Here is a 13,362-nt window from a genome sequence, read left to right as displayed (position 1 = left end):
GTAACGCATAGGTGTTCAATTGTCCCCATTCCACAGTACCTTTAATGTTAACAAACCTGTTGGTGTTGAAATTCTACACTTAGAGCTATTCCATTGAGAAACGGATAGCATTTTCCAAACTGAGCTTATGTTGTGCACAGTTGTCCGTCCTGAGGCAAGCCATAAAAAAGCATATTGGGAATAGTTTGGGTGCCTTTGAAAATAAATGTTTCCATCTAAACAAGGTTTCATGTAAACTTAAGAAATATCAAAGTATGACTATAAATCAACAGTTGTTGCTTTTCATTATTTTGATCTAACAAAAGACTGAAATGAATGACTAGTGTTGAAACTTGTTTTAAATGGTATGTTACCAAAGGGGGCAGGCTCTTACTGACTGGCTCTTGATGAACAAATGGTGTAGTGAACATGGATGGTGAATGAGGCACGTAACAAAAGACTGCAGTTCAAAGTTTTGCCACAATGATGTCCTGCCATGTAGAGAGAACATGTTTTTGTGAAACTGGCATCCCCTCTCGACATCAGCCAACATCTCTGAGCCCCTCGGCTACCCCTGCATTAAACTCATCCTCAAGGTAACCTATGGATGTCCCCATAATGTGACACATTTACATTTTAGTCATTTAGTAGACGCTCTTATCCAGAGCGACTTACAGTTAGTGAATACATATTTATTTTTTTCATACTGGTCCCCCGTGGGAATCGAACCCACAACCCTGGCATTGCAAACGCCATGCTCTATCAACTGAACTACATCCCTGCCAGCCATTCCCTCCCCTACCCTGGACAACACTAGGCCAATTGTGCGCTGCCCATGAGTCTCCCGGTCGCGGCCGGCTGCGACAGAGCCTGGATTCGAACCAGGATCTCTAGTGGCACAGCTAGCACTGCGATGCAGTGCCTTAGACCACTGCGCCACTCAGGAGACAACTGACACCCTACCTCAAGTGAAACAACTGGTACCAGCACTAATTGAAATTTAGCATGCAAAGTGACAATGCCTGTGCCCTGGGCAGCATGGATTAGGTCTTGAATAGAGGCAGATTCTGTTAAAGTCTACTGTGGTTGTTGGTGTACAGATGAGCTTCCTGCACCTGCTCATTGGGTAGAATGAGAAAACACAGGATTGTGTATGGTTGCTCATTTTACCTTGATTTAATCCCATTTCAGAGCCCCCCTCTCATAGCCTTTTGTTACTATTTCAAAAACCATAACGCCTCCATGTTAGGCTAACACGTCTAGTCCCCACACAAGTACAAATGAAATGGGACTTTAGAATTTACATTTGATAGCAGGTTTACACGAATTTGGCAGACTCAAAATACACATTCTCTATTCAAACAACACACAACAAAAAGACATGTTAAGATAAAACAGAACACCATAGAATTAAATACTGAAAGCACATTGTTTTCTCTCATGTTTCCACTGTAGCCTGTCATGGGCCTCTCACTCCACCGGGTTACCACCTTTATTTTCTTCCACTCTGCTCACCACTCTCTCTACTCAGCCTAACTAGCTCCACCTGTCCCTGCTCTGCTCTGCTCTAATTACTCTGCCAGCTGCGCTGCATTACCCACTACCTCTCCCAGTATTTAAGGCCCTGTCTTTCAGCTCTCCGGTGTCAGATCGTCTGCAAAGCTCACACCCGGAACCTGTTTGCTCGCGCTTCTGGCTCACCCTGGTTTTGTGACCCCGGACGTGCCTGTTTTTTGGATCCTCTTCTGCCTCAGGAGATCCAGACCTGCTTCTGCCATTACGACTCCTGACTACTCTTCAATCCCGGTAACTCTGACCAGCCTTCTGCCTTGCTACTACGTATTTTGGATTTCCCTTGAACTGTACTGCTGCCTGGTTTCATTCCGCCCTGTTGTGTCTGTGTCTCCCCCCCCCAGGACTTCTGGACCAGCCACCACCGGCTTCATAGGACGCATCGCTGCCACTGGGGGGGGCACAGACCCAGCGCATTGGACGGGATCCCTGTTACCCCTGGAGCCTTCATTCACTCCCTACTTCCCTTTTCCCTTAAGTTTAATAAACTTTCTGGTGTGACGCAATTGTGGTCCTCTGGTCGTCTGTCTGAACCGTGACAGTACGATCTGACCATTATGGACTCAGCGCACACTTTCCCCGACATGGAAACCGATGAGCATGAGCAGCAGTTCCAGCAGCAGCAACAACAACTCGCCATGATCATTCAACTCCTCACCAACCTTACCCCAGTCAGTCTGCCCACCAGCCCAGCTCCCGAGTTACCTGCCCCGGTCATTGCAGCCGCTGCTCCGGAACCCAAGATTGGAAACCCCGAGCGGTTCAACGGCGATTCAACCCAGGTCCGGCCATTCCTGACTAGCTGCCGACTTCAGTTCTCCTTGCAGCCAAGGACCTTCGCCACGGAGGGGGCTAAAGTTGGGTATGCCATCACTCACCTGACGGGCCGAGCTCGACTCTGGGGAACAGCAGAGTTCGAACGTCAAACCCCCGCATGTGCAACCTTCGACCTGTTTGCTGAGGAGATGCTGAAGGTGTTTGACCTGGATTCACCCACCGCAGAGGCGTCTCGTGAACTGTTCAGTATTCGACAAGGCAGACGTACAGTCGCAGACCATTCCATCGACTTCCGAACCCTGGCTAGACGAAGTTCTTGGAACACACCATCGTTGGTGGACGCGTTCTTCCATAGTTTGGCTGACTATATCAAGGACGAGTTGGTCTCCCATGAACTGCCTTCCACTCTTGATGAAGCCATCGCACTGACTGTCAGGATCGACAGAAGGATACAGACCCGTCGTCGTGAGAGGGGGCGCCAAGGTCCACCTACTACCGGCATTCGGAGAGATCCGACTGGGCTCCTGTCATCTACTGCCACTCACCCAGGTCAGCTTGATCAGTCTGAGCCTATGGAGATTGGGCGAGCCTCCCTCACTCCTGCAGAGCGCCAGCGCCGCTTCACCTCAAACCTCTGCCTCTATTGTGGAGGTGATGGACATCGTGTGGTAACCTGCCCTTTAAAGGGCCGAAGCTCACCGGGCATAGGGGGAGTCCGGTTGAGTTCAATGACCATCCAGTCCTCCGACCGCAAACCCCTGCTGCAAGTTCACCTCCGCCTCTCTGACTCAACTCACACCCTGGCTGCTCTGGTGGATTCTGGCGCCGAAGCCAACATAATGGACATCAAGCTGGCACGCCAACTGGGACTGGAGAACCTCCGTTTGACACCTCCTATTCCTGCCCGGGCACTGGACGGACACTTACTCGGATCGGTCACTCATGTCACGGCCCCGGTCTCGATGGGTCTGTCCGGGAACCATCAAGAAACTATCCAGTTTCACCTGCTCCCCTCTCCAGGCCAACCCCTCATCCTGGGTTACCCATGGCTCCGCCGGCACAACCCTCAGCTCGACTGGGTGACCGGGGTGATCAGGGAGTGGGGAGAGGACTGCCACCGAACCTGCCTGCTTGCTGCCGCACTACCCCCTCGGCCAGTACCTACTAACTCCGCTCCTGACCTCTCCAATGTCCCAGAATGCTACCATGGTCTCAGAGAGGTGTTTAACAAAGCAAGAGCCACATCTCTGCCCCCTCACCGACCGTACGACTGTGCCATCGACCTCCTCCCTGGAACAGCTCCTCCAAAGGGTCGTCTTTATTCGTTGTCTGCTCCTGAAAGAAAGTCCATGGAGGACTACATCAATGGCTCTCTGTCCGCAGGATTAATCCGTTCATCTTCATCTCCTGCTGGTGCTGGCTTCTTCTTTGTGGGGAAGAAGGACGGATCTCTTCGCCCCTGCATCGACTACAGGGGACTCAACGACATCACAGTGAAAAACCGTTACCCTCTGCCTCTGCTCACCTCTGCTTTTGAGTTGCTCCAGGGAGCCACTGTTTTTACCAAGTTGGATCTCAGAAACGCTTACCACCTAGTGCGGATCCGGGAGGGAGATGAATGGAAAACCGCATTCAATACACCAACAGGCCACTACGAGTATCTGGTTATGCCTTTTGGCCTCACCAATGCTCCTGCTGTGTTCCAGGCTCTGGTGAATGATGTACTGCGGGACATGTTAAACAAGTTTGTCTTCGTTTACCTGGATGACATCTTAATCTACTCCAGAAACCTGTCGGAACACACCCGCCATGTCCAGCAAGTCCTTCATCGTCTTCTGGAGAATTCCCTCTACGCCAAGGCAGAGAAATGTGAGTTTCACGTCAAGACAGTGGCCTTCCTGGGGTACATAGTGGCAGAGGGAAGTATCCAAATGGATCCTGCCAAAGTATCAGCAGTCACTTCATGGCCAGTTCCGGAGAACAGAAAGAAGCTGCAACAGTTTCTGGGGTTTGCTAACTTCTATAGGAAGTTTATCCGGAACTACAGTACCGTTGCTGCCCCTCTCACTGCTCTAACCAGCACCAAGCAACCCTTCACCTGGACCCCAGCAGCCGACAAAGCCTTCAGTACCCTCAAGGTGAGGTTCACCTCCGCTCCCATCCTCCAGATGCCTGATGTGGACCGGCAATTCATTGTGGAGGTGGACGCCTCGGATGTGGGAGTTGGTGCTGTGATTTCTCAGTGGGCTGCGGAGGATAGGAAGCTCCATCCCTGTGCCTTTTTCTCACGTCGGTTGTCCCCCTCTGAGTGCAATTACGACATAGGGAACCGTGAGCTGCTGGCTGTGAAGCTTGCCTTGGAGGAGTGGCGTCACTGGCTGGAGGGGTCCACCATTCCATTTCTCGTTTGGACCGATCATAAGAACTTGGAGTACATCCGCACGGCCAAACGGTTGAACTCCAGGCAGTCCCGCTGGGCCCTGTTCTTCACCAGGTTTAATTTCACTCTGTCATACCGGCCTGGATCACGCAACACCAAGCCAGACGCCCTCTCCCGTCAATTCCAGAAGGATGACACCCCCTCCAAGGACCCTGTGTCGATTCTGCCAAGTCCCTGCATCGTTGCAGCTCTGACCTGGGCTGTTGAGGAACAGGTGCTGGAGGCTCTCCGTAACCAGCCAGGTCCCAGCACTTGCCCAGCTGACCGCCTTTTTGTCCCCGAAGACCTGAGGTCCCAGGTCGTTCAGTGGGGACATGACTCCCGCCTAGCTTGTCACCCTGGCTCCACCCGCACTTACAACCTGCTCGCCCAGAGGTTCTGGTGGCCCTCTCTGAGGAAGGATGTACGGGAATTCGTCCAAGCCTGCCCCATCTGCAACCAACACAAGTCGTCCTGCCAGCCCCCAGCCGGATTGCTGCAGCCCCTGCCTGTGCCCAGACGTCCCTGGTCTCACATCGCCCTTGACTTTGTCACGGGGCTGCCCCCTTCAAGTGGCATGACCGTCATTCTCACCATCGTTGACCGTTTCAGCAAGATGGCACACTTCATTCCCCTCCCCAAGCTCCCAACCGCCAAGGAGACCGCCCAGGTGGTCCTGGAACACGTCTTCCGGATCCACGGGCTGCCAAAGGATGTAGTTTCTGACCGTGGTCCACAATTCTCCTCCGCTTTTTGGAAGGAGTTCTGTCACCTGCTGGGAGCCACAGTCAGTCTGACTTCCGGATTCCATCCCCAATCCAATGGGCAGTCAGAGCGGGCTAATCAGGAGCTCGAGAAGGCACTGCGATGCATGACTTCACGCAACCCCCACTCCTGGTCGCAGCAATTGACATGGGTGGAGTACGCACACAATTCTCTGACCTGCTCTGCCATCGGTATGTCCCCTTTCCAATGTGTTTATGGATACCAGCCTCCTCTATTTGCCAGCCAGGAAGAGGAGGTTACTTGCCCATCTGCACTTGCTTTTGCCCGTCGATGTCGCCGCACCTGGTCACAAGCCCGAGCCACACTCCTCAGATCCGTTGCCAGCTACACTACCGGGGCCAACCGTCGGAGAATTCCTGCTCCCACCTACCATGTTGGTCAAAGGGTGTGGTTGTCATCGAAGAACCTGCCACTCAGGGTGGAGTCGCAGAAGCTGGCACCTCGGTTCATTGGCCCATTCCCTATCATAAGAGTGATTAGCCCAACTGCTGTCCGGCTCCAACTGCCTAATTCCCTGAGGGTGCACCCCACTTTCCATGTGTCTAAGATTAAGCCCATCCATGAGAGTCCGCTGGTCCCTGCTGCGCCTGGTCCTCCTCCTCCACGGCTCGTCGATGGTGGTCTGGTTTACACCGTCCGCCGCCTGCTTCGGTCCAGACGGAGGGGTAGGGGTCTCCAGTACCTCATTGACTGGGAGGGCTATGGACCTGAGGAAAGGACCTGGGTGCCAGCTAGTCGGATTGTGGATAGGACTCTCATCACCGCTTTCCACCAACGGCATCCTGATCAACCTGCAATCCGTAGGGGCCGCCCCAGAGGGGTCCCTAACCGTCCGGCCCGCTCGGCTTCCTGTCCTGTGCCTGATCCTGTCTCGGGACCTGTCCCATCTCCCGACCACGGCCCTCCGGCTTCCTCCGAGGATGAGGACGTTCACTCGGACCGTTCGGAGGAGTTCTAGCCCTCCTCCGGCTCCCCTCCTCCCGCCCGGCGTGGTGTTACTCTTGGGACTTCTGGGGCCGTCCCTTGGGGGGGGGGTTCTGTCATGGGCCTCTCACTCCACCGGGTTACCACCTTTATTTTCTTCCACTCTGCTCACCACTCTCTCTACTCAGCCTAACTAGCTCCACCTGTCCCTGCTCTGCTCTGCTCTAATTACTCTGCCAGCTGCGCTGCATTACCCACTACCTCTCCCAGTATTTAAGGCCCTGTCTTTCAGCTCTCCGGTGTCAGATCGTCTGCAAAGCTCACACCCGGAACCTGTTTGCTCGCGCTTCTGGCTCACCCTGGTTTTGTGACCCCGGACGTGCCTGTTTTTTGGATCCTCTTCTGCCTCAGGAGATCCAGACCTGCTTCTGCCATTACGACTCCTGACTACTCTTCAATCCCGGTAACTCTGACCAGCCTTCTGCCTTGCTACTACGTATTTTGGATTTCCCTTGAACTGTACTGCTGCCTGGTTTCATTCCGCCCTGTTGTGTCTGTGTCTCCCCCCCCCAGGACTTCTGGACCAGCCACCACCGGCTTCATAGGACGCATCGCTGCCACTGGGGGGGGCACAGACCCAGCGCATTGGACGGGATCCCTGTTACCCCTGGAGCCTTCATTCACTCCCTACTTCCCTTTTCCCTTAAGTTTAATAAACTTTCTGGTGTGACGCAATTGTGGTCCTCTGGTCGTCTGTCTGAACCGTGACAGTAGCCTATTGGAGGAGGCAACTGCATTATGGCCGACAGACCTCTGGGGCTGCTTCCTATCTCTAAGGGCGTTTTCACATATGAAATTCAGCACCCTGGTTCGGTTTCCTGTAGCGTTTGTGAGAATTCTACAGAATACATTTTGATTTCACAAGACCTGAAAATAACAGTTTCATGGTACGATTAGCAAGACGCACCTTCTACATGACGTTAGCAAGCTAGCTTGTTTACAAAGGGCAAAACAGTTCCACGCGATTCACACTGCCGCATCACAACACCTGGTACTCAGGATTCGCTTCAGCCAGGGTTCATTTGCGTTTCACACATGCTTTATTGTGCGGATCAGGGTAACAAACGCTCCAGGATTCGGATCATAAGGGGATATCTGAAAGCTCCCTAAGATATCGCTCTGACATTTTTACTAGATACTAACAAACAACAACTCCCTTCCTTAGATATTTCATCTGGATCTCAAGTTATTTTACAGTACCTCATCCATGGAGTCATGACTGTAAGTCGCTTTGGATAAAAGCGTCTACTAAATGGCATATTATTTTTATTTATTATATCTCTACAACTGTGAGTTATCTAAACCCGCAAATTATTGAGGCACGAGTTAGAGAGGTGGTGGTTTATACTGTTCATTTATTGTGCAATTTTAAATGTTGTGTGACAATTGAATTTAGATAAAAATCATGATTTCACACTGCATTAAATGGCTTCACTTTGTTACAATTATCATAAATCCACAAAAAAGCTAGTCAATAAACCGTGTTTATTCAAACTTTGGTTACTTTATTTTACAGTCCATTATTTACCCAGTCCAGAGATAGGAGAGCCAAAGGTCTAGTACAGCCAAAAGCTTTGTGTTCACTAATTAAATCAATGATTGACTAGATTTTATAATACTCTGCCTGACCTTAAATGGCATCAAGAGTGAATGGGCTTACACATACTTTCATAGTAACACCTTTTGGCAGCTCTGGTAAGATTTGTGAGATAAATGTTGTTATTGTTGTTGTTGTTGTTGTTGATGATGATGCTTTCCATAGATACACCTGGTATGAGGTAGGTAATGTACCTGCAGCTGATGCAAAGGTAAACAGAATGAGAGGATAAATACACAGGCCTGCCTGGCTCAGCTGGATAACAGGAGTTATCTTACTGAGCACCTCGATTCCATTTATCACAGCTTGCCTGAAAAAATGTACCATAGGCCTACCAAGAAGATTTCATATGGGCTTGCATTAAATCCACAATCCACAGTGTTTTAGCCCAACAGCATCCCTGTCTTTTGGTTTTGAGCTACATCACTCTCGAAATTTGACCACTCTGAAATCCATATACGAAGCTATGGATGTTAGAGCTGTAGCTGAAAGAATATAATCTGTCATTAATAGAAAGTTCACCTGCTATGTCCAAGAAACGCTAAACAACAGATAAAACATTAAACAATGTATGTTTTCCAAATACATTAAAAGATACGTTAGGGCTAAATAATTAGCCTAACATAAACATAAAAGTATAGCTATGTTATTCTCTTCGATTGCCAGGCTATACAATTACAGTACATATATTTACTTATTAGCTAGCTATTAAAATGATACTTCAAAACACCCAAAAATATATGTTCTTTTTTTAAATCATGATGCAATGACCAACATTAGGGTTGATCTCAGAGATGTGCCGGAATGACTATGGGAGTACTTGGACGTTTATTTTTATAAAACCCGACAGAAGAACCTTCGCCAAAGCAACCATGTTCTGACGTCATGACATCAGAACCGTCAATACGATTGACTTCAATGTTCCTCTCTGTTGCGTGTTGTTTTTTGGATTAAGGCTGCAGTGACCTCTTTTTCAACTCTCGATTTTTCATACGTGGCCTACTCCTGCAACTTCATTGGATGATTGGCTAGGGTGATACAAAGGGTAAGATGGGGGGCCTGTGACGGGTTGGGGAAGAGACCAACCAGTCACGATACTGAAATACAATAAACATAACAATAGTGTTGCCAGCTAATATTGCTTCAGAAATATGGGTTCGGCAAGCAATAGTTTTATCGTCAGTGAAGTTGAATAATAATGAATTACAATTCAATTATGTAAACAGAAACATGAAAAGGAGTAACTATTAGCCTAATTGCCTCTCCAGAAACAAAACAGCCTTTTCTTCCATGCAGACTTTGTCTGAAAGTGCAAATATTGTTTGTATTACATTGTAAATTACCAATAAATAAATTTATTCTGAAAGAGAATAGCCAAATAAATGGCTTCATTAATGACATATACTGCTTACGACACAAATAAAATAGAAAACTCTTGGTAAAATAGGCCTATTAAATGACATCATAGTATGTGTATTTGCCTGCCACATTGCACAATACAAAACAAAGGCCTGTTTTTCATTGCTGTTTCTTAATATCTTTTGCAGTCTCGTACGTCATCTAGCCACGTTTGCATTCCAGAAAGAGAAAACAGCATGCCACTCTATTCAATGCAATTGGTTGAAAGACATTGGTCTGTTATTATTTGTCATGAAGCAGCTTCTATCCTACGGTCTGTGGTTCCACCTCACTCATGACAATAGAGCCCGAAGACTGCTAAGAGAGAAGAACTACATTCTATCACTAACCTTCTAAAGGCGAACACCCATACGTTTTTCCCATTCAAACTTTATCCTTCATTTCAAGTGAAAATGTAAATGAACAACTATGATGAACAAACCCAAACCGGAACATGTATAGGAAGAGTCTGACCTTAGCTGATTTACCTCCAGTAAAATGTAGAAAACAATCCTCACTGAATTAAGATTAGCTTATATAGTAAACAAAATAATAATAGTGTAACTCCAGTAACTGAAATAATAATAATAATATCAATAATGGTAATTAATGATAACAATATAGTTAACATATAATCGAAAAAATAGCAGCTCAAGACAGGTTTATATACAAAAGAAATTCTAATAATACCCCCAAAATAATATATATACTGTATATATCTCTATCTATATCTATATCTATATATATATATATATATATATATATATATATATATATATATATATATATATATATATATATATATATTTGCTAGGTAACAAAGCCATTGTTTATAATATTCAAATTATTTTATTAATTGCTTATGAGTCTGTTTCCTAGACTCTGGGTCTTGCAAACAGTGTTTCTCTTATAGGTTAAATTATTATTTTGAATGAATAAGGACAGAACAAAATATTTTCAAATGCACAGCATCGTCAACTACAAATTACAGTGAATGTTAAAAAATATACATATACATTTGTATTTTATGACAAGCAAAAGCACCTACTCTACTATTTTCATTGAAATAATGGAATCAGACAACTAAACAATTGTAAACATAAAAAATATTGCCTTTTACAATTATTATGTATAAATGTTCAGTGTGAAAATTCTTACGCTCATACACAGAGGCCTAAACACTACCATATAGTGGGCAGCAGGTTAGGAGCATTGGGCCAGTAACCGAAAAGGACGCTGGTTTGAATATCCGAGCCGACTAGGTGAAAAATATGTCGATGTTCCCTTGAGCATGGCACTAAACCCTAATTGCTCTTGATAAGAGCTTCGGCTAAATCACTAAAATGTAAATATTGATGTATTTTGCCAGTGGAACACGACATTGGATATGTGTATGGGCCTACCTACTCTACAACTATAATGTCAACTGGAAAGTACAAATTCCCAGGCTTATTTAGGCCTGCCTATGTAACAATTTAGGCAACATCATTTTCCAATATCCCAATTAAATGATATACTGTTTGAAATATACCAAAGTTGTATTTATCAACTCTAAAGGACTATCAAGGTTTGTGGAGCACACTTCTCTTCAAAAGCTACCATAGGCTACATGAAGATAGCCTACCAAGTGAATAAGAAGCTGATGCTAAGTACAGTAGGGTTTACCGCAGGGATCATCAACTAGATTTAGCCGCAGGTGAATTTTTTCTTGAGCAGATGGTCGGGGCCAGAACATAATTACAAAAAAATTGTTGACTGAAAATTGACTGCAAGAAGCCCAAAAGTATATAATATTTGACTAGAACATCTTCATTTCAACCCTTGTGTCTCTCTATTATACGTGGGAATACTTGGGAACATATTTCCCAAATTAAAATCACTTGGAGCTGATGTCCTGGTGTTTTCAGTCTTTTATGTCTAACAATAAAAAATAAAAAAAATACTATATATATATATATATATATATATATATATATATATATATATATATATATATGTATTTATATATATATATATATATATGTGTGGCTCAGAAAACTTTGGGTGCCAAATAAAACCACCCGCTGGCCCGCCAGTTGGGGAACCCTGGTTTACAGTATGTACATGTGTATTTGCTGGGAATGTATTTACATTGTGGTTGTTATCCTACGGTATGTAAGATGTAGGGTCTACTCATTCTAACCCGCCAACACTCATCCCTTCAAAAGCAATCACAAGACTCGTGTTCTGTGACAAATCATCACACCAAAATAGCACATTAGCTGAAATGTACATAATCAACCTACCGCCCTATTTTCAATGAAAAAGGGATAGCGCTTGGTGGTTAAACATTGGTAGGCTACTGTAGCGCTCTGCTCTCATGAAGTCTGTTCCATTGTGCCACTGAACACGCTGCTCATCATCATTCACGAGACAAGCCTGTGTGCTCCGGCCAGTGCACAGTACAATTAGATGTTTCCATGTCCAACAAAATGATTAAGTTAAACAACAGATACCTCATTAATCAAATACAGAACTGTCCATACTAGACCCAACATCTTCAGGAAATGTATCGCCCACTGACTGTTGTTGGTTGTTCATGCTGCTATTTTCAAATTGCAGACAAGAGGAAAAATCCATGCTCCATCATAATGTAGCCTAACACGTTTACTTTAGTGTTGAAGATTGAACTGTTAGAAATTATATAAACCTAGAGATGTATTGACTTGGCATGTATGAAATGACATACAGTAGCCTAATAAGCATATGGTATGTCCTTCATAACAAGCAATAACCTACGTTCGGATACCTGAGAGGAAGAGGGCATGTTCGGTGCAACCCTCATTATAGCTATTGTTAATTATTTCAGTTAAAAAATCAAAGAAGAGCCTTGCCACAATGTTGCCCCCGGAACGTTCTATGACAGAGTTGTGATTTTTGTCGTTACAACCAGTCAACCACTCAACGTGCTGTGATCAGAAACTCTATAACCCGTTCGGCAAGACGTTATTTAATGGGATTCAAACATGCTCTTACCTTCTACAGCTATAACGGTGGGTATTATCCATAAAATCCATAGAATATCCATTATTGGTTTCTTTGGACGAAAGTGTAAAAAGCCCAGACATTCAAATAAAATAAGTCCTGAAAGCCATTGACAGCGAATGCTGGCGTAGATGAGCGGACCTTCACCTTCAATAGAGTAACCCAGAAGCCATAGAAAATAACTCAAATCTGAACGAAGTTTGGGCGAAACCAAAAACAGCAGACAAAGGGGTGCCGTGTATATTACAGCATTATCCATGCTACGAAAACTGCTCCAGATCTCAAATTTATGACATGTGCATGTTAGAGATATATATGATCTAAACCCTAAAATATAGCATAAATAGCCTATGACTTTTGTTTATGCTTGTAGTTGTTGATCATGTCACGCTCTCCCCCTGCCAAAAGAAGTTCCACTATCCCTACTGTCAATCATAAAGATAGAATCGCCTAACTGCCTCATCTATGTCTGATAATCAACGATTTTAGAATCACGTGGAAGAGTGATAGTCGAGCAATACGTTTTCTGCCTACGACTTTTATGTAGATTTTGTTGTCAGTAATGTATTTTATATTAGTGTCTTGACACTCTTGGCAGGTGACAATGAGCATGGATCAGATAATTCAACAAATCGTTTTTTTTATTTTTTCTTATTTCACCTTTATTTAACCAGGTAAGCCAGTTGAGAACAAGTTCTCATTTACAACTGCGACCTGGCCAAGATAAAGCAAAGCAGGGCGATAAAAACAACAACAACACAGAGTTACATATGGGATAAACAAAACGTACAGTCAATAACACAATAGAAAATCTATATACAGTGTC

General features: G+C 45.5%; 1 protein-coding gene across 8 annotated transcripts in view; it reads right to left on the bottom strand.

Moving 5' to 3' along the window:
- Positions 1-12,694, bottom strand: part of LOC311134228 (ephrin type-B receptor 2) — a 172,211-nt gene extending 159,517 nt beyond the window's left edge. For all 8 annotated transcript variants that reach the window (XM_084167837.1, XM_084167840.1, XM_084167839.1 and 5 more), the window contains exon 1: positions 12,528-12,694. In XM_084167837.1, coding sequence (XP_084023963.1) covers positions 12,528-12,579 — 52 coding nt within the window. In that variant the 5' untranslated portion in view covers positions 12,580-12,694. The remainder of the gene's footprint in view (positions 1-12,527) is intronic.
- Between the last annotated feature and the right edge of the window lie 668 nt (positions 12,695-13,362).

This window comes from Coregonus lavaretus (assembly GCF_964263955.1).
Source record: "Coregonus lavaretus genome assembly, chromosome: 8".
Lineage (NCBI taxonomy): Eukaryota > Metazoa > Chordata > Actinopteri > Salmoniformes > Salmonidae > Coregonus > Coregonus lavaretus.
This window is presented reverse-complemented; position numbering and strand designations above follow the sequence as displayed.